At 53.8% G+C, this 24,563-nt stretch overlaps 11 protein-coding genes across 11 annotated transcripts; 7 read left to right on the plus strand and 4 right to left on the minus strand.

The window, feature by feature from the left end:
- Positions 1 to 35: 35 nt before the first annotated feature.
- On the plus strand, positions 36 to 678 carry YPT7 (Rab GTPase ypt7; the record flags this gene model as incomplete). Its single annotated transcript, XM_049387437.1, has 5 exons — positions 36 to 41; positions 90 to 269; positions 319 to 363; positions 411 to 513; positions 569 to 678. The coding sequence occupies 5 exons, from the start codon at positions 36 to 38 to the stop codon at positions 676 to 678; spliced, it is 444 nt and encodes a 147-aa protein (XP_049245210.1).
- A 592-nt stretch (positions 679 to 1,270) lies between these two features.
- J4E84_004837 (uncharacterized protein) lies at positions 1,271 to 2,787 on the plus strand (the record flags this gene model as incomplete). The annotated part of the gene is made up of 2 exons (XM_049387438.1): positions 1,271 to 1,513; positions 1,579 to 2,787. The coding sequence occupies 2 exons, from the start codon at positions 1,271 to 1,273 to the stop codon at positions 2,785 to 2,787; spliced, it is 1,452 nt and encodes a 483-aa protein (XP_049245211.1).
- Positions 2,788 to 2,920: 133 nt separating this feature from the next.
- Positions 2,921 to 4,372, minus strand: J4E84_004838 (uncharacterized protein; the record flags this gene model as incomplete). The annotated part of the gene is made up of 1 exon (XM_049387439.1): positions 2,921 to 4,372. One exon carries the CDS (start codon positions 4,370 to 4,372, stop codon positions 2,921 to 2,923), a length of 1,452 nt encoding a protein of 483 aa, XP_049245212.1.
- Positions 4,373 to 4,793: 421 nt separating this feature from the next.
- J4E84_004839 (uncharacterized protein) lies at positions 4,794 to 5,894 on the plus strand (the record flags this gene model as incomplete). Its single annotated transcript, XM_049387440.1, has 1 exon — positions 4,794 to 5,894. The coding sequence occupies one exon, from the start codon at positions 4,794 to 4,796 to the stop codon at positions 5,892 to 5,894; it is 1,101 nt and encodes a 366-aa protein (XP_049245213.1).
- A 767-nt stretch (positions 5,895 to 6,661) lies between these two features.
- Positions 6,662 to 6,996, plus strand: J4E84_004840 (uncharacterized protein; the record flags this gene model as incomplete). Its single annotated transcript, XM_049387441.1, has 2 exons — positions 6,662 to 6,667; positions 6,730 to 6,996. The coding sequence occupies 2 exons, from the start codon at positions 6,662 to 6,664 to the stop codon at positions 6,994 to 6,996; spliced, it is 273 nt and encodes a 90-aa protein (XP_049245214.1).
- Positions 6,997 to 9,586: 2,590 nt separating this feature from the next.
- On the minus strand, positions 9,587 to 11,117 carry J4E84_004841 (uncharacterized protein; the record flags this gene model as incomplete). Its single annotated transcript, XM_049387442.1, has 2 exons — positions 9,587 to 10,869; positions 10,919 to 11,117. The coding sequence occupies 2 exons, from the start codon at positions 11,115 to 11,117 to the stop codon at positions 9,587 to 9,589; spliced, it is 1,482 nt and encodes a 493-aa protein (XP_049245215.1).
- A 414-nt stretch (positions 11,118 to 11,531) lies between these two features.
- On the plus strand, positions 11,532 to 12,827 carry J4E84_004842 (uncharacterized protein; the record flags this gene model as incomplete). Its single annotated transcript, XM_049387443.1, has 4 exons — positions 11,532 to 12,210; positions 12,260 to 12,552; positions 12,605 to 12,679; positions 12,729 to 12,827. The coding sequence occupies 4 exons, from the start codon at positions 11,532 to 11,534 to the stop codon at positions 12,825 to 12,827; spliced, it is 1,146 nt and encodes a 381-aa protein (XP_049245216.1).
- A 641-nt stretch (positions 12,828 to 13,468) lies between these two features.
- On the plus strand, positions 13,469 to 14,107 carry J4E84_004843 (uncharacterized protein; the record flags this gene model as incomplete). The annotated part of the gene is made up of 1 exon (XM_049387444.1): positions 13,469 to 14,107. One exon carries the CDS (start codon positions 13,469 to 13,471, stop codon positions 14,105 to 14,107), a length of 639 nt encoding a protein of 212 aa, XP_049245217.1.
- A 1,306-nt stretch (positions 14,108 to 15,413) lies between these two features.
- J4E84_004844 (uncharacterized protein) lies at positions 15,414 to 17,085 on the minus strand (the record flags this gene model as incomplete). Its single annotated transcript, XM_049387445.1, has 3 exons — positions 15,414 to 16,552; positions 16,603 to 16,764; positions 16,818 to 17,085. 3 exons carry the CDS (start codon positions 17,083 to 17,085, stop codon positions 15,414 to 15,416), a joined length of 1,569 nt encoding a protein of 522 aa, XP_049245218.1.
- Positions 17,086 to 18,275: 1,190 nt separating this feature from the next.
- J4E84_004845 (uncharacterized protein) lies at positions 18,276 to 18,710 on the plus strand (the record flags this gene model as incomplete). The annotated part of the gene is made up of 1 exon (XM_049387446.1): positions 18,276 to 18,710. One exon carries the CDS (start codon positions 18,276 to 18,278, stop codon positions 18,708 to 18,710), a length of 435 nt encoding a protein of 144 aa, XP_049245219.1.
- A 586-nt stretch (positions 18,711 to 19,296) lies between these two features.
- CDC48 (AAA ATPase cdc48) lies at positions 19,297 to 21,958 on the minus strand (the record flags this gene model as incomplete). The annotated part of the gene is made up of 5 exons (XM_049387447.1): positions 19,297 to 21,375; positions 21,426 to 21,675; positions 21,723 to 21,778; positions 21,830 to 21,857; positions 21,912 to 21,958. The coding sequence occupies 5 exons, from the start codon at positions 21,956 to 21,958 to the stop codon at positions 19,297 to 19,299; spliced, it is 2,460 nt and encodes an 819-aa protein (XP_049245220.1).
- Between the last annotated feature and the right edge of the window lie 2,605 nt (positions 21,959 to 24,563).

Here is a 24,563-nt window from a genome sequence, read left to right on the forward strand (position 1 = left end):
CCAAGGAAGTGTTGGTCGACGACAGGCTGGTTACCATGCAGGTGTGTACATGTGAATCTGCGCGCTTGGATCTTACTGACGTACGATAGCTCTGGGACACTGCCGGTCAAGAGCGCTTCCAATCGCTCGGTGTTGCCTTCTACCGCGGTGCCGACTGCTGCGTGCTCGTATACGACGTGAACAACTCGAAGAGTTTCGATACCCTGGATAGCTGGAGAGACGAATTCTTGGTTCAGGCCAGCCCGATGGATCCTGAGAGCTTCCCATTTGTAGGTGCATACGGGTAGATTGGGTGTACATCTGTATTGACGCAGACAGGTTGTCATTGGCAACAAGATCGATGTGGAGGAGAGCAAAAGGATGGTGAGTCTCTGTAGCGACCGTTCAAGGCTCCATGCTAACAGCGCCAGATCTCGTCCAAGCGCGCCATGACATTTTGCCAATCGAAGGGAGGTATCCCGTACTTCGAGACCAGTGCTAAGGAGGCCATCAACGTCGAGCAAGCTTTTGAAGGTAAGCCAGACCTAGAGCCATCCGAATCCCCGCTTTCGGAAGCTGACATCCGTAGTTATCGCACGACAAGCTCTGGCACAGGAGGACGTGGGTGACTTCAGCAACGACTTCCCCGAGACAATCCCGATCGACCTCAAGGGCAGCGAAGGCGGTTGCGCATGCTAGTGTATGCCATCACGAAATAAGCGACGTTTATGAGAGCCGACAGTGGAACCTCATCTGCCGCAATGCCGTCTTGCATCTGGAGTTCGCATGGAGTTTGGTGTTGAACATGCTTGTTGAGCAGGAGGATCTCTTACTCCTGTAATCTATCATCACGGATGGGGTCATTGTCACCTAGTCGATATAGCTGCCTAAGAATATATGAATACATACATGAACAGTACTTTTGCCTGGAGTGCTATCAGACGCGTGCCTTCCGCCCGCATATCCGTGATGACGTGGGTCCGTGGCTAAGGCGGCACCGCCACAATCCCGTCAACGGGCCTCTTTGAGACACGAGGACACATGAAACTCGCAACCCCCGGGACTTAGCACCCTCTTATCAAGTGTCCGCGTGTTACGCCGAACCACCCCGTGCCACGAGTCCATCACTTGCATATTTCTCTGCCTTTGACAAACGACTGATTTCATGGGCGCTCGCATATTCTTCCATGCCTCGACACGTACCCCGACCGTGAGCCCGCGTATCACCGAAGACCCTCCCTGACGGACCTGTCCTATACACCTACAATAATTTCTATTACACCCTGCTAACATGATACCTCGGAGGGAAGAAGATGTTGAGACGACGCCGCTCAGTCCACGCGTTAGCGACGTCTCCGACGAGAGCGCATACTTGCGCGGGGAAGACTATCTCGAGAGCCCAGCGAGCGAGGCCAGCCAGTGGGCCGAGGGACAGAAGAAGGGACTGTGGACGAGCAAAGTGCGACATGCAGTAGGAATAGCCCTCCTACTTGCGACGGTGCTACTGTGGACAGCCAGTAATTTCCTCGCGAGTGTACGTATCTCGCATCCCCTGGGATGGCACAGGTAGTGGTAAGCGCATAGCTGACAAGCCAACAGACAATATTCGCAGACGACTCCTACTCGAAACCCTACCTTGTGACCTACGTAAACACAACATTCTTCGTCATCCCTCTCCTACCCATGTTCCTCCACCACCTATGGGTCGACCGTCACCGTCCCAACAGCGCGCGGCAGCACCGCCAGCCTCTCCTAGCACACGCACGCGACCTCTTGCAACGGCGAGCAGGGAAATGGAAGCTCCTCCGCGAACACGAGACCCCCTCTTCAACCTCAGCCTCGAACAAAGCTCGCAATGACGAGGCGACCGAGGTCCTGTTATCATCCTCCCTGCACGGCTCCCAAAGTTTCGCAACCGGGAAAACTGGTGGCCAGGACGAGGACGACGGCTTGACGATAAGAGATACAGCGAAACTGGCGCTGGAGTTCTGTCTCCTTTGGTTCCTGGCAAACTACTTTGCGGCCGCCTGTCTAGAGTACACAACCGTCGCAAGCTCTACCATCCTCTCTTCCACGTCCTCCATCTGGACCCTACTTCTGGGATCAATAATGCGCGTCGAGCGCTTCACGCTGCTCAAGTTCCTCGGCGTACTCGCGTCTCTCGGCGGTGTAGCCCTCATCTCCATGGTCGACGTATCCGGCGAGACAGACGAGAACCGCGGTTCCTTCCCGCACAAGACACCAAAAGAATTAGCCATTGGCGACGTCATGGCCTTTGTGTCGGCTGTACTATACGGTTTCTACACGGTCTTCATGAAGTCTCGGATTGGCGATGAGACAAAGGTCAACATGCCTCTCTTCTTCGGCCTCGTTGGATTGTCCAACATCTTACTACTCTGGCCTGGATTCATCATCCTACATCTTACCGGCATAGAACCTTTTGAGCTCCCACCCACATCGCGCATTCTTAACATCGTGCTCATCAACAGCGCATCATCTCTCGTCTCCGACTTTTGCTGGGCGTACGCTATGCTGCTTACTTCCCCACTGATCGTCACTGTTGGTCTTAGTTTGACCATTCCGTGCAGTTTGGTTGGGCAGATGCTGTTGGACTCGCAGTATGCATCGGCGTTGTATTGGGTCGGCGCGGCGATCATGGTGCTATCATTCCTGTTCATCAACCATGAGGATCGGAAAGATGAAGCAGAGGGACTGCAGGGCGCGGATGATGCTGTGACGGAGGTACAGAGGGGCTTTCAGAGTATAAGACAGAGTCTGAGTCGAAGGAATTCAAGGACGGACGTTTGATGTCGAATACCTGGGTCGCATACCCAACCTGTTCATACACATGTTCTTTGAATAATTCTCCATAGCCAAATACCAAAGTCGTTCTCATTGGTTCATGGGGTATCATAATGCAAGTCATAGTAGTACCAATCCCTCATTTCCTTCCACCGTCCATGTTTTTGGAGTAGCCATTCCGTCCATACTTCCCTTTACCCTTCGAGTTCCACTTCTTACCACCACCCTTGTAACTCTTCTCCCGGTCATTATCTTTCCTCTGCTCCATCAGATCCTTCTTCCTCCCCTCCCAGCTCTCGTCGTCGTCCAGTTCCTCAATTGGCCAACCCTCCTTCTCCATGAACTCTTCGAGCTGCTTCTGAAGTTGGGGCTCCCACTTCGACTGGTCTTCCAGATCCGTATATTCTAGGACGTTCTGGCCGAGCGTGTAGTCGCCTTGGCGAGAGCGGATGAGAGACGACATGAGGCCGAGCGAGTTACAGGCGAGACCGAGATCGTGGCAAAGAGAGCGTACGTAGAAGCCAGACGTTACTGTCATACGAAGACGGGCTGCCGGTGGTTGCGGGGTGGGCGCAGATGTAGCTGATGATGCGGTAGCGTCGGTGGGTTCAGCGGCGTTATCCTGGGTGATTGTTGATGTGTTTTCGGTTGCTTCAGCTTGCTCCACTGAAGCTACAGGCTTCTCTTCTGTCGGTAATGATGCTTCGACACTGGCGTCTGTGACTTTGTTCTCCGCGGGGGTCTCCTCAATGGGGGCTACCTCTGCTGGTAAAGCGCCAGACATGGCGGGCTCGGAGTCTGTCTTAGGTATCTTCGGTTGCTGACCTGCTCCTTCAACGTGGTCGTTTTCTGGTGACCTCGATCGTTTTCGTCCTCTTCTCGCCGCTGTATCGGAGTAGACTTTGGCGTCTTCTTTTCGGATGCCCATCAACTTCTTTGCGCCCTCCATCTCAGCACCATCAACTTCCTCCTTTGGCCAGGCAAAGTCATGACTTCCGGGTTCCAGCCACTCGACAAGCTCCAACTCTTCTACCTCGACCGGTCGAGCAGCCACCTCTGGTATGTCCTTGCCCTCTCTAGCGTATTCGTACATCTTCTTGCCGTCAACCTTGAGCGCAGAGAAGACGCTTGGCTTTTGCAAGATCTTGCCGCGAAATTGCGCTAGCTTTTCCTCTACCAATTCCTTTGTGACATGCTCGTACTCCGCCTTGCCGACAACCTTGCCTACAGCATCGTAGCTGTCTGTCGCCGCGCCGAACAGTACCACGCATTCGTATGTCTTCGTGCACTCGAGGAAGCGTTGTAAGCATTTCGTGCCCTTGCCCATGCCGACAATCAAGACGCCAGTAGCCATTGGATCGAGGGTACCACCATGACCGAGTTTGGCTTTGATATTCTTGAGGTGTTTGGGCTTCGCGTCCGCGATAATGAGGGAGCGCTTCTGGGCTTCGAGCCAGGGTGCGAAGAGCGGCGAGCGAGAGAAGTGATCTTGGAGGTCGCGCAAGACGCCGGCGGAGGAGGCCCATTGCGGCTTGTTGATGGCGAAGATACCTTCGAGCACTTTGCGACTCTCGGTCGGTGGAGTAGTCATAATCGCGCGCTTTATCGAAGACGCGACTGGCATCAGCGGGGTGATAGAAGGAAGCTCGGAGCTCTAGCTACTGGGTGGGAGGTATTGGGGCCACTAGATGTTAACAGAAATTATGTTGCCTACAGCCTACACAGAGATTTGTTTTCCAAAATCACGCTGGAGTATACATCGTCTTGTGTGCTACTCGATTGTCAAAATATAATACAATGTATCCGGTAACGCGAAATTTCGTAGGCGTTCCGAGAATATGCGCCAAGCCGGAAGGCGCGCTAGTGGGCGATCATCTCACATGTTTCTGCGGCTGCCTCGCGCTTGCGCTATTCACATCCACTTGCGACTTTTGTCTCCCCTCTCGATCCTACGCGCCAACGTCCCGCTCTGGCCCCCAGACTGCTCACGTATACCCTGGTCTACCGACATCATGAGCGACACCAACAAGGACCTCGAAGATCTCGCGAAATCAACCACCGAGGATTTCTACGAGTTGCTTGGTGTAGCATTCGATGCGCCAGAAGCTGCAATCAAGAAGGCTTACCGTAAAGCCTCGATTCGTTACCATCCCGATAAAAATCCCGACAACAAAGATGCTGCGGATCGCTTTATTTACTTAGGATGGGCTCGAGATATCCTGATAGACGAGAAGCTAAAGGGCGAATATGACCGCGCGCGTACGAGGCGGCGGGAGAAAGCGCTCCAAGATGAGCTTCTGGACGGTCGGCGGCGCAAAATGAAGGATGACCTGGAAAGGAGGGAGCGAGAGGGCAAGGACTTCATGAACAACCTAAAGAGGAAGAGGGCGGAAGATATGAACGAGGCGGAAAGGAGAGAACAGGAGATACAAAGATTGGCCGAAGACGGCAAGAGGCGCAGAAAGGAGGCACAAGAGCGCATGGAGAAGAAGCGCAAAGAAGAGGATGAGGCAAGCTTCGTGGACGTAAGCCCTGAGCCACAGGCACCCAAGCCTGGAGACTCCGTCGAGATCGATCGCACAGTCAAGGTCCGGTTCCAACGAGAAGGCGACGCTACAAACTGGGACAAAGACAAGATATCGAGCATGTTTGCGAAATACGGCAAGATTGACAGCGTCGTCATGGGCAAGGACAAGAAGATCCGACCATTGGGAGAGAAGCACCGCAAGATCATCGCCATTGTCTTTATCATCTACACACGTCTCGATCACGCGCACGCCGCCGTCCTGGACGGAAGGTCCGACTACCCGTCGCTCGAATCTGTGGCTTGGGCAAACGGCGAGCCGGACCTCAAATCACCAACCAACGACGCGCCATCAGCGCCGTCAACACCTATATCTACGCCGAAGAACCAGTCCTTCAGGTCATCGTTTGGCCCAGGCATAGGGAAGGGCGTCGGAAGTACTACACCACTAGGAACACCAAAGTTCTCTTTCAGCCCGAAGACACATAGCTTAGAGGAGGTGACTATGATCAGACTGAAGCAAGCAGAAAAGAAGCGGTTGGAGGATCAGATACGCAAGCAGGAGGCTGCCGAGGAGGCTGCGGTATGATGAGATGACTTGATGAATTCGTTGTGTTACTCCAAGATACCCACTATTAGTATAATTTAATTTGCCGGCTACGTTGACTTTTCCCACAGCTCATGTTGCTTTCATATCGTGATGTATCCGCCCGGGGGCACTATGGATCTTCTAGGCAATACCTAGGTACAATATCGAAGACCTCAAAGGTGAGAATATGTGCTCTTCCGGAAATGGCCTTTCCCATGTCGTCGCAAAAGTTAGATCTGGTATAGCTACATTGTGTAAGAATCCCTTCAGTGATATATCGCCTTGCCGACTACATAGACTTGGATGCAACACCTTCTAGCTTATAAAATGTGTTGTAGGCTGCAACGCTTGAGTTTGGCTTTCGAGTGACGCAAGTGACCTCGGGAAGCAGCTATCGATAACACGCCTTTGACCCTGGACGCGCATCCCGTCTCGCGCCCTTCGCGCCCGCCCGCATTGCTCATCCCCACTACTTCTTTTACCTGACCTTGGACAGGTAGCTTTGTTTTGTAACACCGCAGCATGCAGCATACCCGACATTATTTCTTAAGATGCCGACCCCAGAATCCGAGATACTGAAGCCACTCGACGCCTCCAACACCAATTCCGACGACTGGGAGATCTTTGTCCTGAGCGATGCGCGCATCGTCTTCGAAAGCAATGGAAAACCTGCAAGCCTTCTTGCTGCATATGCAGACACCCCACTTCGAGTAGAAGGGCGACTGGAGACTCCAGGGCGTAGCCAGCTGAAATACCGTATGTGAGACATGCTTGTCGGCTGTCGGACGCGACGACTAAGCAGAGCGCTCTGGCTAACGCGACTGCAGTTTTGAAGAAACCCTACAAGCCCATGGAAATCGAAATACAACATGTCACACGTTTCTCCTACGGCGAAATGACCGACGGCGCATACGTAATTTGGGCGCAAGGCCAGGCAGGCTGGTTTGAGATACGACCAACAGCGCAATACAAGCCCATCTACGACCAGATGGTTCAGGCTGTGGAACTTCTATACTTTGTCACAGACATTTACGGCGAGTCGCGGAAGAAGAGTAGCGGACCTAGTGCAGAGCTGGTCTTCCAAGAGGTCAGCATGTCTTAGAATCATGCAACAGAGTGGTGCTAACACGGCACAGTACGCAGAAGACGAGCGTTTTCCTTGCAACGATGTGGCCACGGCTGAGAGACTATTCGACCAACATCATCTGTTCCTCATGATGTGCTTCCTGAACAAAGCCCAGGGACTGAGCTGGAGCAACACGCCTATCTATCAACGTTTCAGACGGCGGTTCCCGGTAGGAAGCATGGAGCTCGAGCGTGTGCCGAATCTAACGTACGTGTAGAAAGACTTCGATAATTGTAAGGCACGAATCGAAGGGCGCTATTCTCAGATCCAACCCGAACGCTCAGCGAGGACCCAGAAGTCCGCAACTGCACCAACGCCAGCTTCCAAAACGGCACAAGCGAATGCGACACCGAAACCAACGGAAGCGCCGAAGAAAGACGACAACTGGTGGGAGGCGGCCGCACTCTTCGAATTTATGCAGAAAGCAGTGAACCAACGGGTTCTACGAGCAGGACGGAATCACATAACGGTGGATCGCGTTGCCGAACTCATTGTCAGGCGATACGAGATTGAGGAAGCGGAAACTGCGAAGAATGTGCTTCTGGTACACGCACAGAATCTGTGCTACATGATGGACCACCCGCGGCGGAAGAACGTACAATTCTTTGCCGCCGAACCTATATATCAAGAGCTGTCAGCCGGCCACACGCTTCCCGCAGCCGAACAACGGCGAGCTGAAGGGGTGGAACTGAAACCACGGAAAGATCACGGAACTCTGAGAGACGGTGAAAGCGGTTCTTCAGATACGTCCGCTGAAGAAGATGACGCCATAACAACACCTGTGCGTAGACCACCGGGTAGACGGAAGCAAGGCCGGCTCTCTGTGCTAAGACCTACGAGTGGAAAGTTTTCTGGCAAGAGCAAAGGGATCAGCATTAAGCCAGGGAGACAGAAAGGCGGAAAGGGGAAAGCACCCGTGCCGGCAAGTGACGACTCGGAAGCCGAGCAAAGCAGCAACGCTACAAGTAGTGATGAAGACGATGAGGAAGAAGGCATCGACACACCAACCCACGCCCTATCACCAGGTCGAGAGAAGAGAAAACTAGACGACACGGACGGTGATCAAGACGAGAAGGATCGACGAAAACGTACAGCCAGTGCATCCATAGCACCTGAATCTCCACCCACAACTGGCGACTCGGACTCTGCCTCTGAAGGAGTCAGCGCCGTACCACCTCTCCCGCTTCGTCATCGACCCTCCCATTTCCCTCCCCACGCGAATCCAGCATCATCATCAGGAAATACTAAATCAATCATATCACCACCGATAATATCAACACCCTTGCCGACATATGAAGCTAATGGCCCCCGTGACTCCTGGATCTGCAGTTTCGACGGTTGCACGCAGAAAATCTACGGATGCAGTAAAGAGTTGGGTAGACAATTGATCACAGAACACTTGGAAGATCACAGTCGAGGGCGAGAAAAGGTTGTTGGTATTCTTTGGAGAGAACAGGATAGATTGAATCTGCCTGTTAGGTAAGTCAATGTCTCCCAAGGTGGAGATGCAAGCACAGTAAGCTAACACTTTGACAGCAACTTGATCAAGAAAATCCGCGAAATGAATGAGGCGGCTACGCCGCTGTTCCCGGTGCCTGGTGCTCCGGCGACGGCAGTGCAGCCGAAGCCTATACAAAGACCTGTGTAGATTCAAGGACCTATTCATATTCCCACTTGCTTCGGAATGAAGAGCCGCAGTGACTTGAGTCGTGGTATAATCAATGACTACTTTTCAATTCTCTACGCATTCTTAAACCGCTTCCTCTTCACATTTTCGCTGCCCATTTCACAAATATCGTCCAATCTCCTTTTGCTTCTTCCAGTGTCCTTTTCTACATTGTTCTCCTTATCACCTTCATCTCCCACACGACTTTCAATACTCCCCCTCACTTCACCCACACTGTTCACATACCCTAGCTCGGCATCGTATTCTTCCCAGATCGGACTCCTAACTTCGTACGCCTCTCCCGTGCCGACTTTGACATGCCATTTTGGATGTGGGAAGGGGAGCGCGTAGGTGGGGGTACGAAGGTAGGATTCAGGGTAGGGCATATCTGTCATGTGTGTGGTTTGGTGCCAGGATCGGCTGTAGTATTGTGCGCTATTCGTGGCAGTGGTGTTGGACTGTAAGATAGGTTGCGTTGCTGGAAGGTGAGATTGGTGCTGCCGGCTGGAGGATGGAGACGTCGAAGTAACGTGTTGCATCTCGACTTGATCGTGTATACATGGCGCTTGATGCATTAAGGCGTTGAGGCCAGATCTAACTTGTGCCATTGGGATCTGGTAACAAGGACTTTTGTGATATAGAGGTTGGAAACTGATGGTGCGGAAACGCGTGAGCATTTTCTTAACCAGATATATTCACTTATTGAACGATCTCAAAATACGATACACATCCGAATACGGCAGTAAAAGATGCTTGCAGGACATACTGGTATTCCGCTCTTTGTGGACCGGATCAAGATGAAGTGCAGATAGTGGGTAACAAAGAGAGAAAACGCGCATCGGAATGCATGAACCCAAGAAGGGTAAAATGTTTGAAATTTTGGGCAGACGCGAGTCTGACTTATACACTGATCGTTTTGAAAACGTTGAATCCTGATCCTCCTGTAGCCATGATGGCGCCCGGAATTTGCGGGTGCCAGTGCGCCTCCTTGATCTGCTCCATGTAGTGTACGAACAGCAATTGCGGCGGTACATCTTGGACACCTGCTGTGTACTTGCTCTCTTCGTCGTCGAGCTCGACAGCCAGATCCCACAGGGTAAGTGTGTTGTCGCCGGCACATACAAGTACGATACTGTCGTCTGTAGGATGCCACTCGACCGAGGTGATTTGCTCCTTGTGGAAGGTGTATGACGCAACGGGCGAAGGCTTCTTTTCGCTCGACATGTCGGTAGAGGGCTTCCATTGTCGCAGGTCCCAGACTCCCCATTCGCCGTCGTCTGCACCGGTAGCGAGGAGATGAGCGGTTTGGTGCGACCAACTCAGTACGTTGACGTCTGTTTTTGAGACTTGTACACTGAGCACCGGCTTCCGCGACTTTGACCGCGCATCCCAGATCTTGACTGTGCCATCGCTCGATGCAGAGGAGAATACGTGCTTCTCGGTTGGTGACCACTGGAGCTCCTCTACTGAACCACTGTGGCCGGTATACGGCGTGGTGTCAGTGACGAAACCTCCACCCTGTGTCCGTGTTGTCGCAAAGATCTTTCCGGTGCAGTCACCCGTCAGAAGCTTTCCCTCTGGTATCAATGGCGACCAATCTAGCGCATAGCCTTCGTTCGATCCATGTGCGCGAATCGTGCAGACAGGCTTGTTTTGTGTAGGCGAGATGGTGGTACCGGGAGTGTCGAAGGCTGTGAGGTGTGGGGTAACGTCGTGAATCAAGACCTGGCCTGATTCGGTCATGGCGGCGGTAAGAGTCGTAGGAGGTTGTGCGGAGGTGGCTTGCGGTGTTTGGTGGGCACGTATGCGGTTCGTGCAGCTCGTCAACGGTATCGACTTTGTCTCGAGGATAGGATCTGAGGCCTCGTCGTCGGATTCTTCGTCATCATCCTCTTCATCCTCCTTCTCCATCCGCGACAGACTGCTCATCTTCATGACCATGATCTGGTTCTCCTTGTCCCTTCCTCGCGCTGCTTGTGTGCCGGCCACCGAGTAGACTGTTGCAGGGTATGTTTTGCGGTCTGCGCCTAGATTGTCGGGTACGATGTCGCATGAGAGACAGGGCCATGGCGCTTCAAGCGCGTGAAGCATCTCATATGTAGAAAGATCGGGGTTCAATGTCTCGCCTGGTGAGAGTTTGTGTCGACCGGGAATGAAAGTATCTTGGTCCACATCCATGCCATCTGGAGGCGTTAGTTTTTGGATTTTCGACATTTTCCTCCGGCAACCTACTCTCGCGCTCCTCAGCTTCGCGCTCTTCGTCTGGTCGTCCGTCTACACCTGCCTCGAGAATCTCATCCTCGCTCTCGAATTCATCTTCGAACTCATCCTCAAACTCGCCCGCTTCGTTGTGTTGATCGATTTCCATGGGGCGATCTCCATTTTTGATAGCCTCCTGCTCTTGCTCTGAGTCTGCGGGTCGCTTCGCCATGGTGTGTGAGTGTGTGCGGTTGTGTTTTGGGGTGTCTTGTGGTAGGCGTAAAAAAGTTGGCGCTGGAATTTGTCCCGCCAAATGTTTTTTGAGGCGGCTTATCGATCGGCGTATCGGACCACGCTATGACGCCCCCCTCTCTCAGGTGCCCACCGGGGCTGTTGCGTGCATCTCTGGAGCGAAACACTGCGCGCTACCCCCAGTCCAATCGCATCCCGCACATCCCAGGTCAACACCACAGAGGCCGCGCCCACAATACCGACTCTCCCCCTTAAAGTCGCATAGAATTGTTCGAGGAGCAGAGTCGCCAAGGAAGAAGAAAACACATTGTCAGCTTGCATTCACCGTCTTGACGCGTGCCAGCGCGCTTTCAGCTCAGATCAACAACCGCGGGGACGCTGAGACATACTAGCCATGGAGCCAGAATACTCGAGTCAGGAACCCGCGCAGCAGCCCTACGTAGCTGCCACAGAAGTGCAGCACGTACAGCAAGTGCAGCCTGAGCAGCTGCCGCCCCAGCAACTGCAACCCGAGCCAATGCAGCCCGAGCCGGTGCCTATCGAAGCGGAACAGGAAGCGCAGAAGCACATGGACCAGACCATGGACGTCGCCGACGACAGCATGAGTTCGACTATTACCGCCTCGACTGTCACACCGCTACCAGACCTCACCCAGAACGCGAGTCTCAATAACAGTCCCAACCCCTACGAGCAGCCTCACCGACCCTCGACATCCTACTCAGACACCGCGTACCAGTACACAACACACAACGGGACGCGCTTCAATACATCATCAGACGCCGACACACCTCCACGGCACGGCTACTACGATGCCAACAAGGAAACACACATGGGCCAGTCGCATTCGCGGCCCAGCTCGCAGATGGGACGCTATCCGACTTCGGAGGGCAACACGCGGTCAAACTCATATCAAGACCAGCGAGGGAGCGCCCAACAGCAACAACAGGAGGCTGCCAAAAATGCCAGCGTCGTCATCAAGGTCGGCATGGTCGGAGACGCGCAGATCGGAAAGACCAGTCTAATGGTCAAATACGTTGAGGGCAGCTGGGACGAAGACTACATCCAAACGCTCGGTGGGTTACACAAGCACGTTTCACAAACTGCAGATTCTGACAACCACAGGCGTCAACTTCATGGAAAAGACCATTTCGATCCGGAACACAGAGATCACCTTCTCCATTTGGGATTTGGGTGGTCAACGTGAATTCGTGAACATGTTGCCGTTGGTCTGCAACGATGCTGTTGCAATACTCTTCATGTTCGACCTGACACGAAAAAGCACGTTGAATTCCATCAAGGAGTGGTACAGACAGGGACGCGGTTTCAACAAGACTGCCATCCCGTTTTTGGTCGGCACAAAGTACGACCATTTTGTCAACTTCCCGCGCGAGGAGCAGGAGGAGATATCTAATCAAGTACGAGTCCCTGCCAAAAACAGTTCAGAGCCGAACGACTAACAGCACCTAGGCTAAGCGATTTGCGCGAGCGATGAAGGCCAGTTTAATATTCAGCTCAACCAGCCATAGCATCAACGTGCAGAAGGTGAGAGCTGTCCATCCCCATTACCAAGCCTATACTGACTCTGCTTCAGATCTTCAAGATCGTGCTATCCAAAGCCTTTGATCTGAAATGCACCATCCCCGAGATAGAAAATATTGGCGAACCCTTACTCCTCTACCAGGCCGTTTAGTCGCCGGCAGACCGTAGAGTCAGGCCCAGGACAGAGGGAACGCGTATGAACCTGTCCGAGGGTCAGATTGGGCGCGTCTTCTACCGGAACGTTACCATGAGCGAATGATTTTCATGACTGTTTTGCGTGGGATTGCATGGCTCGGCGATTGGAGCAAGGTGCTAGATACATGGTTGGTCCAAAACCGGCGTTCTTCTGCTTGTATATGCGGAAGTGATTGTATGATTCGGGCAGTAAGGCCTCGGCCGGGGCAAAGTGCCAGGACGCGCAAGATTTGTAGCTTTACAGCATACATCCTAGTGTAATACCGACTTGTCAGACTCAACTGCATCTTATTAGGTTTGCTTGACTTCCAATCAACGCGCCTGGCGGCAAGTTTAGGCGAATGACGTAAGCTTCCGCAGCTAAAAAGTTACGCATCCCAGCAAGCAACACCAATTAACCCAGCTCCAAAACCGCGTCCACAGAATTCGCTCCAGCACGAACGAGGCTACAACACCGAGAAACCGGGTCGCGAACCGATTAACACACCGAATATCAAAAGCAACCCATTGCCTTACCAGTGGGATCGTCGCAGAGGTTGAACAAGAACGACTTGTGGGGGTACAATCTTAGAAAGACAGCTTCAACCCACGACCACAATGGCGCTTCCTTCAATAGCGCTCCCGGGGCAACTGCTCGGAAGTGTCGACAAATACAGTCCAGGTCCAGGAACACACATCCACGACTCGCAAATCTACGCCTCGATAGCTGGACCCGTTTTCTCTTCGCCATCACATCCCTCCACACAAAGCGCATCTTCCAAGTCCGGCAAACTCGCGCCACTCCTCTCAATAACGCGTCCACCCACCTCCACCGACCCCGGTATCCTCGGCCCCAACTCTGGCGGTGGCGTGCCCCTCCTCCCAACCGTCTCCAGCACAGTCCTTGTCCGCATAACGCGCCTCGGCCCACGCTTCGCCAGCTGCGAAATCCTCGTCATTGATAACGCCGTATGTCGCGAAGCCTTCCTCGCGCAGATCCGACGCGAAGATATCCGGGCTACAGAGAAGGACAAGATAAAGATTGAGGAGAGCTTTAGGGTGGGTGATCTGGTCAGAGGTACGGTCATTAGTCTGGGAGATAGCGGAAACTACTATGTCGCTACGGATCGCAACGAGTTTGGTGTCGTGTTGGCTAGGAGTGAAGAGGGCAGGGTTATGCATCCGGTTAGTTGGAAGGAGTTTAGGGATCCGGTCAGTGGGAAGGCGGAGGCGAGGAAGGCTGCTAAGCCGTTTTGATGGAAGTTGTGGAATACGGTGGATAAAATGAAGAGTGAGAAAAGTTACATTGCCGAACGAGGATGGCAATAGGCGATAAGATACCCATGATGTGGATTGAAGAATAAGATCAAGTACCTTTGGCACGCGAAGAAGACTTTAGCGAGCTACAGGAGGCACATATCTTTTAGAAAACGACACAAATGTTGTCCAACAGCCCTGAAACTGGGTAACGATAACCGCTATCAAATGCATGGGGTGCTCTTCTGCTTGCGCGAACTACTCTATCCTTCCCATTTCCTCAGCCTTAGGCACACAGCAACCTCTACGACAGCAACATCAACGGAACAAGCCGCCGCACACCAAGATCTAGCTGAGACAGCGAGGGGCCACGAGCTAAATATACCCTCCTTCCTTCCAACTTCATACATGTTCCCGATGGCGAAAATAGCAACGAAGCAAAACCAAACACGGTCGCAGCGATGGATGTGACAATACTCTCGGTACCTGCATCGTGACGCGTATCATGTATGCAAGGCCGGGGAATCACACCCAACACGTAGTGTTCCATGACTCGAGGCAACACACGGGGCCAAGGGTATGTAGTAGCATGTGTAAGGTAACCCGAGAAGATGAGCTAAGTTTAGTGGCCAGGACTGCAGTCCTAGTGCTTCACACATGCATGTAGTAGAGCTGCACCACGAGAACGATTTAGAGTGAAGTTGAAATGAACAGCGAATAACACATCATTTGCAATTGTGAGAAATAAAGTAGAATATACTACGATTGACGCTTTCGCTGTACGCGTCGAAAGACGTTTTTAAATGAATCAGCCAGGTGCTCGCTGCACACAAACCCCCCTATGATGTCGTCATGAAATAGCACAACGAGGTCGTCTCTGAAAATTCCCATCTGTATCCCACCGCACCGTCTTAATCCTTCTCCTTTTTCTTCCCTCAGATTTGCTTCAAAAACACCCAAAATCGCAGCCTTTCCCTAGGTGTGAATGTGAGTGGTACCAGGAACCGTAGATACGCCGAAACTCCGACCATGCTTGGGTCGACGCTGATCGCGTTGGATGAGCGCCTCTCGCTAATCATGCCACGCAAGATGCTGTAAGAATGACATCTTGTGTAATCCTTGATCGCAATTCTGGTGCTTGGAAAACACTCCCTCTACCGTGTATGCTGTGGTGATGTCGTTTACAACAGCGACGATCGTTCGACAGCAGTATTGAAGGAGGTCGTTCTCAACAATACCCATAGTCTTACAATGCTATCCTCTTCCAGACAGCAACGCCTCTTCTATTTGGTAGCGTGGTAGTCTTCTACAGAACGCCTCCGGGCAGGGGTGTCCCTCTATTCTGGTTACCCCACCCGAAGCTCTCTGTTTGCGGATTGACGGGCCGTACATCGTTTCCGCCCACGGTGCTGACATGGCCTTCTTGCGGTGCTGCATGCTTCCTAAGCATGAACATGGGTTTCCGGCCTTCCTTGTCAAGTTGTTTGAACAATATCAGCGGCCTCTCGTTGAGTCCAAGACAGCGCTCCTGATCACCGTGTACAATATACAGGGCATACTGGCGCCAATCTGCCGTAATGTTGTATTTCTTAAGCGCAACCGGAAGCACCTTGTGGCACGGATCGTCGATTGAGACTCGGAACGATTTGAAGATTTCAACTTGCGGGTTCGTAGATGGCGTGGATGCGGGATTGGATGCGGAGGTGTTCATTGAACTTGAGCCGCCAGAGAGTGGTGGGTCGCGATCGTCGGGGGTCGGTGTTGGTGCAGCGTTGTTTCGCATCTGTCGTGATGACAGTGGTGCGGGCGTAGCGCGGGGGTCGCGATTACGGTCGGATACAGCAGTTGTGTCTGAATTCCATGTGTTTTGACTCCACCCTGAGCTGCCGTCGTGATCGTGCCCGCTTCGGGGTATTTCGCGGTTGTACTGGCGGCCTTGGCCTTGTGTGTATGCGGGGGATGTCGGGGAGGGCTGGGCGATGGAGTTGGGCGACAGTTGCGGGCCACCACCGAGAGATGCTGTGAGGTGTGAGGAGGCTGCGACGGCTGCTGCGGAGGGGTCCAAAGAAGAATGATCGACAAGAGCGCGATGTTCTTGGATTGTTGGAGAGGGGTTCTTTGGCGCGGATCCAAGGAAAAGCTTCTTGGTAGAGAACTTACGCGAAAGACTGCTGCCACCAGATCTCTCTTGAGTTGCAGGTGGCGATGTGACGGAGTGCTCGTGGGGCGTAGGCAGGGGTTGGTTGTCCTTGAGCATGCGCACGAGTGGCAGGATCTCCTCTCGTAGCCGCTTGTTCTCGTCCATGACCCTGCTGAGGTCTTCTCGGAGATGTCGCAGCTCCGATTCGGCCGTGTGTATGCGCTCGTCGCGCGCCTGGACTACGCGAATGACCTTGGCGAAGTCGTCTTGGGTTGGCGGCGCTTCCTGTGCCGACGTATCCGCAGCTGAGGTGGTGGTTAGACGTGCAACGCCATGGCAACGGCAATGGACTCACATAGCGGGACGTAGTCGTCGGGGTCCATGGGCACATTCTGCCGCACCTTGATCTCGTAGACGGCCTTGAGGATTGTCAGGCGGTGGCCTACGCTGCCGACGCCCAGCTCCTTCAGCTCGGCATGCTGGAGGGCGGCGAGCACGTCGCCGGTGATGCCCTCGTCTAGAAACAATGGGTTAGCAAATAATGCTAATGGTGCGCGCGGTGCGACGTACTAGCAAAGGTATCCGAGTACTGCTCCAGGCCCAGGTCGGCGATGAAGTCGGCCGTCTGGTCCTCGTTCCACTCCATTATGTGCCCCGTCGGGCTGCTCTTGCTGTCGCGCGAATGGGTGAAGGTGGTGGGCGTGTGTTCAGTGCTCAGCGGGCCGGAGCTCGTGGGGGAGCTCTCGTACTCGGCGGGTAGGGTCGGGCTAGAGATGCCCTGGCGCTCAAACTCGTCATCGGCGTCCGAGTCCTCATGGTACTTGGTCGTGTAGGCCATGGTGGGCGTGACGTCGACGGCCTCGTCGGGAGTCGCAGGGTTGGCAGAGGGCGGAGGGAGGTGATGCTGCCAAGCCCTCGCAGCTTGCTCGTCGAGGGGACGACGTCTGTGTTATCGATGGCGATGTCGCGCAGGCCGGGCGGTCCAGTGTCGTCGATAGGGCACCCTGTCTGAGACGAAGCGAGATTGAGCCGGCGTGTTTCGTCTCCAGCGGGAGCAGGTCGGGCTATCCTGGGCGCAGTCTCAGATACACTGCTAGCCGTGGCACGCAAGAGTGCAGGGCGGGGAGGGTGAAGGTCTTCGCAGGCGGCCAGGCGTGCCGGTCCCTAAGCGCTTTGTCGTCGACGCCTGATGGGGAAGCGCGTATCCTCGGGGGCTGCGATGGTCCCTGCAGTCGCCCTATGCCTTTGCCTGAGGTAGAAAGAAGGCGGCCAGGATGACTATGGAGAGCAGCGAGACGACGAGGCAGTGCACAGCAGGAGGAGGAGCGCTCTGCTCACGACGCCTTAGTAGACTGGCTCGCCTGCTTCTGGATGCCAATACCAATACCGTCGACAGGCGGCTAGCAGGGCCACCCAAGCCAAAGCGGGATAGAGCCCTCTGGGTCCGAGCTTCCCATACCAGCTGGGAGCCAATATTGCGATAAAGGATGCAGGTACCAAACACTCAGCTCTCACCACCGCCTGCCCATCCTCGTCGGGCGGCACTGCACATGAACCCTCTTGCTTCAGGCTCCTAGCCTCGCCCTCTCGTGGCGCCGCTCCCGGCATCTCCCCTCCTCTCCCCCCATCGCCCACGCTGCACCTGCTCGCTTTCGGATCCGGCAAGTGCAATCTTGCAAGTTATCGTTCGCATCACGAGCCCGCAACGGCACCCGGTAAACCACGCACATGCGTCTAACGATCTTCACCGCCAACGTTGAACTAGGGCCATCTCTGCCGGCATCTGCCCGAATACGGCTACCCCGGCCAGTCGTTTAAGACGCTGCATCCCATATTACGACATCTGGCTACCTCCGAGCTTCAGAGCACAATCCCACGTGCGCCCAGCTCCCCGTCGTCTACGCGAACAGGATCACCCACTACTTCGCTATAAGGTAGCTCGCCCGGTATTGACAACTTTAGACGAACCTCCTCCTTTTTTCCTTTTGCACCACAATCTCACACCTGACGACTCACGAGCTCGGAACAATGTCTCAATCCATCAATGTAACGACGACTCAGGCCCAGTCCGGCATCTCCCAAGACCTGCGGAACAACATTTACTCGGCCCTTCTTTCTGGCGATGGCATCCGCAATATTGAATCCACCCTAGACGAATCCCTGCGGGCCTCTGGGTTCAAAGACGATCTAAGAGCCTACATTACCGATCTGTTCCGCTCGGGCCAGGCTACTACCTGCGAGGAAGCCCGGAATCTGGCGATGCAGAAGATCAGAGAGCAAACGCGTGGTTTGGAGGATCAATCCAATGGCATCAACGGCACCAACGGAACGACGAATGGAGATGGAGAGAATGGAGAGGAGGTCAACTTGAAAATTCCGAAATCCGCAATTGACGCCGGTGCAAAGACAGTCATGAAGGAGTTGGAGAAGGTGTGCGATATCACATACGAAGACGACAAGTGATCGCCCCTCCTGTAATCTGAGAAAGAGTCCACCTTCCATGCCACAGCAAAATGCAGGCTCGTGTCGCCCGAGTCAGTGTAGTTGAAGGGGAAGTCTTCAAAGCAAAGGCCTTAACGAACGATACTATTGAGCGCACAGCCGACACCGTTGCAATGTGGGGCGGGCGACATCGTTCAACGGCACCGATGGGCTCCGGCCGCTGTCTCGGGTGATCAGAGACCTCGCCTGTGCCCATGAAACCTTGCCTCATAACCGCTGCGCCAAGTGGACAGTGTTGAATCAACCATGTTGGAGGCTCGGCCGTTCGTTGAGTATGGATGGATTGGTGTATAAAATACACGGTGATGGAAAAGGAGTCAGGTCAGAGATTGTAACACAGCTCAATGCAAGGACATGGTGGGCGCAGCAAAAGTTCATTGATAACATGCATTCTCATTGAGGCCATTGGTTCGTGAAAGATACTACTGATATCCTGTCAAAGCGCTAGCAATTACGCGCGCCTCCATCTATCTATGAGACGTCAATCGCCCCTCATGCCGTGTGATGATGAAAAAGGGAAACCCATCCGTCATGATCCTGCAACTGTCTAGTTGTACAGGTCCTCGTCCTCACCACCAGCGCCGAAAGTGTTCTGCTCACCACCACCCGCTGCGTTCTCAGCGTCGGGGAAGCGGAAGAAGCTTGATCCACCAGAGTTCTTCATTGACTGTGCGAAGGCCTCGTACCGGCGGATCTCAACATCGGTAACGGAGCGACGAGCGGAGCGCATGGCCTCCTCGAAGTGAGCCTTGGTCAGCACAGGTACTGGGTCCTCCTCGTCTACCTCCATGTCGACATCCTCACCAGCAGCCTCGCGAGCCTTGCGGCGCTCGATGTCAATCGCAATAGACTGCTTGATGGCGAGCTTGACCGCACGCTGGGTGACGAATCCAAGATCGGCACCAGAGAATCCGTGGGTGTTCTGGGCGATGAAGTCGATGTTGACATCCTCGGCGACAGGGGTCTTGCGAAGCTGAGCCTTGATGATGCTGGCACGCGACGCAAGATCGGGCAGAGGAACGTAAACGAGAGTGTCAAGACGACCGGGACGGCACAGAGCATTGTCGAGCTGTTCCGGTCGGTTGGTGGCACCGATAACGAAGACGTTCTTCTTCGATGTCATACCGTCCATCTCGGTAAGAAGCTGGTTGACGACACGGTCAGAGGCACCACCGGCATCGCCTTGAGATCCACCACGCGACTTGGCGATGGAGTCCAACTCGTCCAGGAAGACGACGCAAGGTGCGGCGGCACGCGCCTTGTCGAAGATGTCACGGATGTTGCTCTCAGACTCACCGAACCACATGGAGAGCAGCTCGGGACCCTTGATAGAGATGAAGTTGGCCGCGCACTCGTTGGCAACAGCCTTGGCAAGAAGCGTCTTACCAGTACCAGGGGGACCGTAGAACAGTACACCTCGGGATGGAGACATACCGAACTTAAGGAACTTGTCGGGGTGGTCGACTGGGTACTGCACGGACTCAATGAGCTCGCGCTTGACTTCCTCCAGACCACCAATGTCCTCCCACCGGACGTTGGGAACCTCGACAACGGCGACCTCGCGAAGGGCTGATGGGTTGGATACGCCAAGAGCGAAACGGAAGTTCTCCATGGTCACGCCCAGTGAGTCCAGAACCTCGGCGTCGATGGTGTCCTCGTCGAGATCGATGAGGTCCATCTTCTCACGAATCTGCTGCATGGCAGCCTCAGAGCAAAGCGAAGCCAAATCAGAACCAACGTAACCGTGAGTCTCAGCAGCGATAGTTTGTAGGTCGACATCGTCACCGAGCTTCATGTTCTTGGTGTGGATCTGCATGATCTCGAGACGGCCGGTAGGGTCGGGAATACCGATATCGACTTCACGGTCGAAACGTCCGAAACGGCGCAGGGCGGGGTCGATGGAGTTGGGTCGGTTGGTGGCGGCCATAACAACAACGTTGGAGCGAGCCTTCATGCCGTCCATGAGGGTGAGCAGTTGCGAGACGACACGGCGCTCGACTTCACCGTTGGTCTTCTCACGCTTGGGCGCGATGGAGTCGATTTCATCAATGAAGATGATCGCGGGGGAGTTCTTCTCGGCCTCCTCGAACGCCTTGCGCAGATTTGACTCTGACTCTCCGGCCATCTTGGACATGATCTCGGGACCGTTGATCAGGAAGAAGAAAGCACCGGTCTCGTTGGCGACGGCACGAGCCATCAGTGTCTTACCGGTACCGGGAGGACCGTACATCAGGATACCACGCGGAGGCTTGATACCGATGGACTTGAAGAGCTGAGGATGCCTCAGTGGCAACTCGACCAACTCTCGGATCTGCGCCATCTGCTTTCGGCAGCCACCAATGTCGTCGTAGCCAACCTCGTTGAGGTTACCCTCCTCGTCCTCGCGCTGGATGGGCTCGCCCTCGCAGTGGATGACTGTATCTTGTGCGACGATACCGAACTCTGGTGGGTCGACCTCGACGACCTTGAACTCCACTTGTCGCATACCGCCGCGGGCTGTGAATGTGTCGCCTTGACGAACCGGTCGGTAGGCTTCGCGGAAGTATGGGGCGAGGAAAACGTCGAACAGCGAACCAGTGATACCCTCGACGGTGTCGGCGATGGGAAGAACTGCAATGCGCTTGGCCTGCAATGGAGTTAGCTTTGAATCAGCATTTCAAAGATGTAGCTACGTACGTATTTGATGTCAGGGCACGGGTGGATGGTGATAACATCACCGTGCTTGACACGCAGGTTGTGGCGAACGACACGGTTTATCCGCGCAGAGCCATCGTCGAGGTCGTCGTCGGCGAGTACGATAAGAACGGTGTCCTTCCGCTTCTTGCCCTTGACGAGGACTGTGTCACCACGGAAGAGCTGGAGCGTCTCCATGGTGTTGTTTGAGAGGGCGATAATCGAGTTGTCATCGTTGACGGCGTCGGTGACACTGCGAAGTCAGTATGGCTTCTTTGTGTCGCTTTGTGGCGTACTTACATCAGCGAGTTTGGCTTCTTCTTCTTCTTGAGGATGGCAGTTGCGGTCTCGTCATTCTGTGGCGGATCAGTAAAGGCGGTCTCAGATGGGTGTTTGGCAGTGCCTACATCCTTGGGCTCAGCGCCATCGGGGTTCCTGGAGTCTTGTTAGTCGCGGTTGCAGACATGCGGCTGGTGGCAATGCACGTACTTGGAAAGATCCACCTTCGGCTTGGAGTGGTCTGGTTCAGCGGACATCTTGCTGATGTGTCTCTATGGAATGCTGCGACTGTACTTTTCCGGTGCAAAGAGGGACGCCGGGATTTGCAGCGCGGTGTAATGGGTTGTGGGTGGGGTGGGGGGTAAGATGGAGGTGATGGGTCTTTGGTGTTTGGGGCGTGGTGGTTTAAGTAAGTTGGAGCTTGAACAGTGTCGGTGATCTCACTGCTTGAGCTAGCTTGATGTTGCCTTAGGGTCCGTGCTCCTTCCGCCGCCGCAACATTGGAAGTTGCTGGAAACGCTTAGACAAGCCGGCCTACTGGAAACACTGTGTCCCTTTCACCGTCAATTGCTTCCCGCCTCCCTCGGAAAGGCCCCATGCGGGCCAATCAGGCCCGCTTTGTGCTACTTTCCGCATCTCCAGGGTGAGACTGGCGTTGTTACGCGTCCGACTGGAGCCTGCTGCAGCCTCATTCGCGCCACCAAAATGCCAAGAAAGTCTCCATATCGGTCCTTCGTCAGTGCGCGCGATAAGTAAACCTACATGTCCGTCAGGTACACGTAGACCATAGCAGTCCTGGTACCCGTCCAACGCTTGCCAAATCATATGCGTACCATGGGTAGCTATGGCAGTTACTCTCTGGCACACATATAAGGAAAGAGCCCTTGCTGTTTCACACCACAATACTTCTGGATGTTTTCAGATCGTCCATGGTTCGCCTGCATATTCTAGTCTTTCAGGCTGCTGGCTGCTTTATGGTCCCTGGCCTCATCATCACGTTGCAGCATCGGATAGTGCGGAACTTCACAACTTGACAGACTTACACCGCGACAAACTCGATCGATCTTGGTCACGTTCTTATAAGTGCAGCTTCGGAGGGCTGTAGATATGTATTAGGATATACTAACTTCTTGCACTAGACACCTTCACACGTTCTGTTGTTGCATTCCAGCAGACGCTGCACATGCTTTCTTCTCCATCTCGCGCAAGCATGGCGCTTGGAACATATTGCCATACACCATGTTCTTCACAGTACCGACAGCGACTAGTAGCCACAAAAGTATGACACTGGCACCAAGTACCGTGCCCAGAATCCTGAAGAATGCGGATGGCAGTTCCTGTCCGATGGTAATGGTAGACATCGTAAAGACGCCAATGGGAAAGGTAAAGCCCCACCAACCCATATTGAAAGGGAACTTGCTCCGACTGATTGATGCGACTCCGAAGAATAGCCATACCAAGCCAAACCCCCATAGCGTGATGGCGGTCATCCAGCCTAGTACGTAGAGAACTTCGCCGGCCATTGGATGCAACGTGTTCGTCTCTGGAAAGGTCTTTGAAGCTTGGATTCCGAGTTTCAACGCAGCGTATCCGCCCTGTCCCATAGGTCCAAGAGGCAGGAAGACACTGACGATTACTTCCTGAGATGGAAGGTTATGAATGGCAAGACGGTGGAAGTACATCACCATAACCACGAGTGCTAGTGGCACGCCCATACCCCACAGCACATAGCTGGTGACTATGGTGATGAGGGCTTGGTTTGGCTCAGGTAGCACTGACGCGACAACGCCACCGGAAGCTGCTGCAACAATACAGGCTACAATGGGTAGGAGCCATGCTGCTGTCATCGTCTCATGGCGATTATAGTGCTTCGTCATCCTATTGCTATGTTAGCTGGTGATGTTACTTCGTTGTTTTTTTTACTTTGAACACACAGTGCCAGACTGTTATGATCGAAAGCAAGCATGGATCAACTTACATTTGAAAAGGCAGCCAGAGACAACAGGCGACGCTCAGCGCAACATCGAGCCACCACATTCCCCAAACAACATACGGCGTCGAACCACCCCAAGCTGGTACGCAAACCGTAGCGAACATGTTGATGATGGTAGCAAATCCCATGGGTATTGTGCCGAGAAAGAGCGATTGCACCGGATGCTGAAGCATCAGCGTCCATGTGGCGGGGTACAGTGCGTATCTTAGGATGGATATCAAGAGTATGATGGAGAATATGAGGACGTTCAAGATGAAGAACGCGATACTGAGGGTTCTCAGCGAGCCGTGGTAACGAGGGTAGAGCTCAGAGAAGGCATTGAGCAAGATCGCGACGATGCCTGTGCCCATCGTAACAGCGAACTAGGCTTCGGTCAGTCTTGTATTCTGCTAAAGCTGCGAGGGAATTATCGTACCCATGATGGAGTGAAGTTTTGGACAACGCGTCGCCAGCCCCGACGGTCGGCAGGTATCAGCCACTTGGGCAGCACTTGAGCATCTGCAAATTCTTCCTTGCTACGACACATTTCGCCTGGCCGTAGACGAGTCTCACGTTGTATCGCACATGGTGTTGACATTCTGATGAGATCTGACTGAAGGGTTGGAGCTGAAAGAGACCAAGGGTGATTGACAATGAGAGATTGAAATTAGGGAAGAGGAGATCACACTTCACTTATACAAACAACCGCAGCTTAGAGTCATCGTGTTTCCAGGCTAGACTTTTCTTTCTTCACAATCGCCTGTATCTTCGTCGAGATTTGCTGGTTATACGGCTTGCACAGGCCACAACGGCCGGTTCCTCGGCGACGGTCCGAACTTCGTTACGTCAGACTCGATTACTCACACTATCGCGATAGCGTTAGGAATAAG

Source organism: Alternaria hordeiaustralica, assembly GCF_023758085.1.
Source record: "Alternaria hordeiaustralica strain BMP 2776 chromosome Unknown scaffold_7, whole genome shotgun sequence".
Taxonomy (NCBI): Eukaryota; Fungi; Ascomycota; class Dothideomycetes; order Pleosporales; family Pleosporaceae; genus Alternaria; species Alternaria hordeiaustralica.